General features: G+C 35.0%; 1 protein-coding gene across 1 annotated transcript; it reads right to left on the bottom strand.

Moving 5' to 3' along the window:
• Positions 1–1,879: 1,879 nt before the first annotated feature.
• Positions 1,880–5,230, bottom strand: LOC132734343 (E3 ubiquitin-protein ligase TRIM33-like). Its single transcript, XM_060721070.1, has 2 exons — positions 3,274–5,230; positions 1,880–2,576 (listed from the first exon to the last, which is right to left on the bottom strand). Exons 1-2 carry the CDS (start codon positions 5,151–5,153, stop codon positions 2,333–2,335), a joined length of 2,124 nt encoding a protein of 707 aa, XP_060577053.1. The 5' UTR covers positions 5,154–5,230; the 3' UTR covers positions 1,880–2,332.
• Between the last annotated feature and the right edge of the window lie 2,420 nt (positions 5,231–7,650).

Raw genomic sequence — 7,650 nt, 5'->3', positions numbered from 1 at the left:
TTTCAGTATCGCGATCTTTATTTTTTTAAATATTGAATTTTTTTTTATTTTGACACTTCGGAATTTGTGAAGTTAGCAGCCTAGCAGTCTGGCAGCCTATCACGTTTGTACTATCGTGCTAGGCTGCTAACTTCACAAATTTCGAAGCGTCAACTTGAAAAAATGATGTTAAGATAAAGTTTAACATCTTAAAAAATAAAGATCATAAAGATCACGATATTGGAAAAAGGCGTGGAATGATCTAGAGAAGTGCTACTAATGTATTTTCGACTGTTTTCATGTTTGTACTATTCTTAGTTTTCTTTAGGCGATTAGGCTGCCAGGCTGCTAGGCTGTTAGGCTGCCAATTTCAGGCTGCTAGGCTGTTAGGCTGCCAACTTCAGGCTGCTGGGCTACCAGCTTCACGAACATAATATTGATGTAGGACAACTGCTGTTTTAAGTGTGCCTGCTATTTGTTTTAATTTTGACTGTATAAATTTTGTTATCATTTACAAATTAACCTAAAAGTTAAAGAACTTTCCTCATTCCTATACATTTCATTGTAGAACTATCCTTCACATTTTTTAAAACTGCAAAACTATCCCTTACACTTTATTTAAGAGCTATCCTTAAAATGTTATTGTACAATGGTAAGAATTAACCTTTACATTTCATTTTAGAATGGTTAGAACTGTCATTTACATTTTATTGTTGAATGACCAATGAGATTCATCGATTTCAGTTTGTAATTTTAAAATGACCAATGACAATTTTTCTTATATTCAGTCCTTCCCTGTTAATTTTACAGGAAGTAAAACTGATAACAGACGGACTTCGTCCGAATAAAGGAATATTATCGATTGACTCGATAGTGGTCAAAGGTATAGACAATAGATTTCTCTATAGGAATTGTGAAATTCAAAATTTAGCATATGGTGTGACTGATATATAAAAAATCAAAAACATATAGTGGGTCGATACCTGTAAAGTTTTGGCACAATTTCTATTAAGTCTTTTAGCGATTCAGTGATGAATTATAATATGTTGTTCTAATCTTCTTTATGAATACATGTATATAATATATTGAATAATATATCTCATACTTGCCAACAACCATAGATTTATAATTCTTCCATGGTTTGGTGTTGTTATCTGTCTAAAACTATGAGGTTTTTATACATTGTCGAGTACATTTCTGAATTCTATCGAACGAAAACACAGCTGTCAAAGCTATATTAGACGATGCGCTGAGTCTGATATAGGTTTTGCAGCTGTGGACGAGTCTAGAAGAATCAGTGTTGATCTCAACAATGCTTAATGGGAAGGGCTTAATCTAATGTTGTGAGAACTTGTTGCCCAACCCATTTGCATTTTGATATATATACTTTATTTGTATGCTTTATTTGTAAACATGTATTAAATGCAATAAAATATGTTTAAACTAATGCTTAATGACCTCTTCATTTCACACCACCATATTTGACATTTGAACAGAACTTTGTTACTTCAATTACAATAAGGATTTGATATGGATTTTAGACTCTCCAAAGTTAAAAACGAGGCTATATGGGGTGTGTTAAATATTTGATATGAAATTTATGGATTCTGGAAATGAAAACGAGGCTAATTGTTTAGATTGAATCTAATAGTGATTTATATTAGATCATCTGGTGGTGCAAATCCTGAAAGTGCATTGGTTATATTTTATAAGGTGCGAAATAATAAATAATATCAATGTAATTATTTATTGCATGATAAACTATACCCATGATGTCAGCTTTAGCACCATTTGACTCCTTGCCTTTTCGAGGACTTAGTTTGATTTTTTTCTCTCTCAAATGATACTACAAAATATTGATGATATTGCAACAAGAAAAATACAGAAATGCATAAACTCACATATAAATTTTATTTATATTTTAGTATTTCTGCCTCTATACATTGGTGTAATGGTTGTTGAATAAGTAAATAACAAAACATAACAAATATACATATATTAAAATGATTCATTTCAAATATATTAGTATTTTCTTTTTAATATATTAAAACTAATTCTTTTGTGCAAATATTTACTAATGATATACAAATTAATTATATAATTTAATGTTCAAAATAAAGAAAACGGGTATAGAATTTTAAGTTTTTATAATGTTTTGCATCAAAACACTACAATGAATATTCCTTCTTTTTGCAAGAGCTGTTCCATTCAAGTTTTTACTAGATAGTATGAATTTATAATAATAATTCGGAAATCAAAGTATTATTTATTCCAGAATTGAATGATAAGGAACACATGCGTTGGTTAGCGTGCAATAAATTTACACAAATAGAAGTAGATGTATTCTACTTCATCAATCAATGGCATACACTTTAATATCACCATTGTCTTGTGTAACAATGATGTGTCCAAACGGACTTACACAAACCGCTATGGGTTGCACTAATTCATCACGAGCGCTCACAACACACTTCCGGTAATGGCCATCGGAAGTAAGACTATGAATTGCGTGCGCAGATTTATCGGCAAGATACACATTTCCGTCAAGATCGGTACAAATACCTCTTGGGTCTTGTATAAACAACCTGTATGGCAAGGTAATCATATTTCACGTCACCTTTCTTGTCAAGGTAGAGTAATCCCGGGGTTTTCGTCTCACAATCAGAAACAAATTATCTCCCTTCCATTACTTAACAGTCCACATAGTATGGGTGCCACGTGAACAGCGTGTGGCTGTGATTCCTTCTGACGGAATGTTGCGATGTCGGTGGACTGTTGGTTTGAGGGATTGTCACCAAAATTTCCACTCAATAGCTGGGAGAAAAGGAAACGTGTCTCCTCCCTCCCCGAATAACAGATAAAAATGAAAAAAAAAAATCTGGGGGTTTGTTAGATTAGCTGCAGTCACGAACAATTGATTTCATCCGTTTACTCTACTCTGCTGGTATTCCTCAATAGCTAACAAAATTAACCGCATATTCTGTTTAATGCGGCTTTTTACTATCTTATGTTCTGTCTATTACACACATGTGTTTTTTTTTCTGTTTTTATTCGTGACAAAAACAAGTGTTGATATTTCCGGTAGTGTAACTGCAACATCGGATTTCTCTACATTTGCTATTCCATGAGGCCAGGACGGTAATAACACGTCGCACATAACTGAACCGCTTGCGTCAAATGCTTTTATCTTCTTATTATGGAAATCTGTAATTACTGGTGTCCCGTCACAAAGAACTGTTACATCTAAAGGCCAGCATTTTTTGTTATCACTTTCTGTGCGTCCATTAAAAGCACCATAATAGTTGAGCATTGGTTTTTGTCCATGAGTGGCGCAGGTCGGGGTTGTTTTGGAGATTTTGGCGGAGTAATTTCTGATCGTCTTGCAAGAGGTGGTGATAAAAACACCTCAGTTGACTTCTTAGTGAGAACAGGAGTTCCAGTCGGAGACAACATGCCATGGTCAGGAGTTTTAGATCTTCTTTCTGGTCTAACGGGCTTTTCTCTCCAACAGGAGGCCTGCCATTCACCGTGCTTTGTGCACGTCGCCTTTGAATAGGGGGTGTTTTCGCACCTTTAGACGGAGTGGATTGTACAGCTTGAGATTTTCGGAATTCTACTGCACTGTTCACTCGTTTGGCCGCGCGAGGAAGGGAACCAGTGGACCCTGCTGCAAGTCTTGCGGACGTCTCCTGTTGTTGCCGTGCTCTTATAGAAACAGCATGACGTCTTGGCGTCGATTCAAGCATCTCCTGAGAGCTCATGCTGTCATTTGATGTAGATGGTGAGTTTGTAGATAGGCTACTGCGAGACGAATGTTTGCTTTGTGACGGTATAGGTTGCAGAGCAATTTGCTGCTTCTGTGGCTTGATCTTCTCTTGTTGTTGAGCCTGTTGCTCTTCCTCTGCTTTATCAACTCTAAACGTTCCAGTCCTTTTGATTGAACTCTTTCTTACTGGTGAAGGGGGGCCTAGACCGTTCTCTCCGTTCATTGGAAAACTATCTTTATTCATATCCACAACGTCGACTAACTTTCCGAGAGATTTAAGGTCAAAGATACGACTTAAATTCATATCTAATGCGAATTTGTGTCTGAAAAGAAGTTTGGCTATCTTACGCCTATTGATTCCTGTGTTCATTTCAATAATTTGTTGTTTGACTTTGTCAAAAACTGAAAGAAATTCGGAATCACTTCCGAATTGCACCAAATGTCTAAGGAACCTATTCGTGTTTTCAAGATTTTTCTTCAAATCTTCAATTTCTTGAAGTCTTTCCTTAACACTCATAATGGCATTAGTGTGTTTAACATCTAGCTCTTCTAAAAGAGATTGTTCTAATTTGGCTAGATGATAATCAACATTTTTACGAACTGTTTTTATTTCGGTAATAAGAGAACTTTTGTTTTCCTCAAGTTCCTCGATTTCCCGCAAATGTTCTTGCTGCCAGTCTGTAAGAGACACTTCTTGAGTATCAAGGTCCTTGAGTACATTATCAGTTTCCGGTTTAAGCTTCTGTGCTGAGTCTGCGCATGTCTCGACCATTTCACATCGTCTGTGTTGCACAGCAACGCACGTTGAGCATATGGCAACACGACAATCTAAACAATAGAACTCAAGCACCTTATCTTTATGTTCTGAACACGGAATCTCGCGTTTTGTGTTTTTTAAAGTTTGTAACGGATTCACTCTTATATCACTTAATGATATTATTACGTGGTCTCGGCAAGCCTTAATCACATTGTGGGCTTTAATACAACTCTCACAAAAAGAGACCTTGCAATTTTGACAGTATACCTCAGCTTTCGCAGCCTTCTGACCTTGACCTCTGGCACTACATGACTCACAAATCTGTTCTTCTTTATGTACATCTATTTTCTCCATAATGTTTGAAATTAGATGATTATCGGAAAAGCCACTTTCTATTTTCTTCCCATCTTCGGAAAGAGTAAAAGTCGTGTCCCCTCTACATACGGGACATTTGAAAATGACACTGTTATGATCTTCGTCTGTTGTATCGCCATTTTCGATGTGATTTCTGTTTTCTGTTTTATGCACAAAGTCTTCTAAGCACCGTAGGCAGAATGTATGAAGACATGGAAGTAGTTTTGGTTCCTTATAGTGACGTAAGCAAATTGGACAGACCAGGAATTCGTCTTTTATCTGCTGCAGAGTATCCATCGTATGGATAACGCTCTACTTCCGGACTCTTCTATCTGTAGCCTCGGAAACCTGAAAATATATAAATCATGACCAAATTAAGGATATTTGTATTTTCACGTATGTTGGTAAGCATATGTCCCATTTTTTTATTTAATGAAAAATGAAAACATGGGCTTGAATCTGAAAAGCGGGAATCTTACAAACGTTCATATAATAATGACTTTTGAAATGAAATTCGTTTTGGCTAAGTATTTAGATATAACTCTGACATTTATCGCTATTTAAGAACTGTCGGTCCTATGTTAACTATACGCTTACTATTCTTGTAATTACCAGCAAACTAAATGCTAATAGATATTATTGCCAATCAGACTATGTCAAATATTAGCTGGCATATATGTAACACTTGATGATATTCTCCAATAAACAAAAAAAACGAGAACAACACCATTTCGTTATGTGATACATTCATCTGGTCCCTCTTTACAAACACTGAAATATACGAGTATAAGTCGCATACTAATGATATGAAGTGCGACTAAACAGTGGCCTCGCTATGTAACCCTCGCCTTATGACGGGGTGATATAAGTTCACAACCGCTTTAACTGGGCAATATAACCTATAAAGAATCGCCTTACTTATGAATCAACAGAAATGATGCTTTTTACAACAGTGGTCTGGAAGTACGTACAATTTGGAAGTCAAAACCATACCAAATATTGATTCTTTTTCAATATCTCTTATAGCATACTTAATCAAGTATATCGTTTCTCAGATTCCTGCCTTATCTCTCTTTAAGCCTTATGCTAAAATGAAATATCCCCAATTTCACACTGTTTTAGCACGAATAATACGCCTTGAAAGGGTCATACGAATAGTGATAATCTGTCGCTTTTGTAGAAGGTGAAAAATAGTTTGTATATTATCAAAGCAACACAAATAATGAGCAGACGATAAGAAAAGAAACCGTTGTTGTGAAAGTACGGCTCTAATCCACTTGACCAGTGTGAACCCATAAACACTCATAAATCTTTTGCTATCCTTTGTCCGACCGAATATTATAAATAATCACCGTATATATATTATATGTGTTATTTATCCGTTATTTTAATCAATTAAAATGTGTCCCTTTTCCCACCGCTGGTATACACATGTACAGATATCAGTTTTTACGACATTTGTTCACTGTATTGTAAGTTATTTGACATGACATGAAATGTTTATCCGATTGTTGTTGTTGTTTTTTATTTTGTGTTCGGGACTACGATACCCAAAAAGTCGCGTTGCTGTTGTTTTTGTTGTTGATTTTATATACTGTTGTTGTTGTTTGTTGTTTTCTTGTCAAATATTCGATCTTAATACGAATATACATGTATGTATACTTGCAAATATTTTATATCTTTATTTAGTAAATTGCTGATTTTATCTCGTATCATCTTCGTCTTAAAGTGATTTGTCCATATAGAAAACGATTTCAGAACGATGATTTAAAATGTCATGGTAAATTAGTGATAAAAATTGGCTGGATTTCTGAACGCCCTAATACCTAAACCAAAATGTGTTTAAATTTCTGACGAAACGCACCGATAAAGTCGAATTTTATTGCCTTTCTTTACTCTTGTAAGTCATGACATTTAAGTTTTACTCGAAAAAAAGTGAATTAGTTATAGAAAGTGAAAGTATTTGTACTCAACTGTAATAAGAAGTTATAAAAAAAAAACACAAAACTATTTTAAACAGATTATTATGACGTCAAATTTCGTTGAGTATGTAACCTAAAGAGTCACATCGAATGGACTTTAAATTAACTTCGAGAACTTTGATTTTTGGCATTTCAAAAGCAGATTTCAGTAAAATTCCATTCAAATGCAAACCCAGCAAACTGTCTTAAGTTGAACTAACAAAAAAAAAGAAAAAATATCACTTAACACCGGTTTTATTTTGAGGGTATGTCAACAGTTAGCCTTCTCTGACGGAACAAAAGCTGATAGGTGTGCCTCCATGGACATGAAGACAGCCGGGGCAGCCTGCACACCCATACAGTCTGACCAGGTTCAATACTGTAAGCTGACCAACTTCAAATTTTCATGTGGATATCCCAAAAATTTAGAAATGACATAATAAAAAAGGTGTTTGACAAGGAATAAAAGGGTTAGGGCGCCTCTACCATTACCTTACTGTAAACCGGTAATTACTAACGAGCTAGCGTTGCCCAGGGTCACGTGTCTAACTGCGCTGTACCAAGATTTTTGAACCTGATAATCTTACACGTAAGACTGTATCTGTCAAATCTAACCTACGTTTATTTTCAATTGATTTCGTTTTAAGTGTTTTTATATAAGTAATTACGTTGTAATATATAGCAATCTATGTGCATCATTTGCTTTTCCCGCATGTATTTTTTTTTATTCTTATTGTTTGTTTTTTGCTTGTTTGTTGTTGTCTTTTTTTTGTTCTTTTTACTTTTTTTCAGAGGAGGGTGTTGTTTTTATTGTTGTCTTGCTTTTCTATGTT

This window comes from Ruditapes philippinarum, unplaced genomic scaffold (genome assembly GCF_026571515.1).
Source record: "Ruditapes philippinarum isolate M1 unplaced genomic scaffold, ASM2657151v2 ctg15221_1_1_1_1, whole genome shotgun sequence".
Lineage (NCBI taxonomy): Eukaryota > Metazoa > Mollusca > Bivalvia > Venerida > Veneridae > Ruditapes > Ruditapes philippinarum.
The sequence above is the reverse complement of the archived record's forward strand: the minus strand, read 5'-3'. Positions and strand labels throughout refer to the sequence as shown.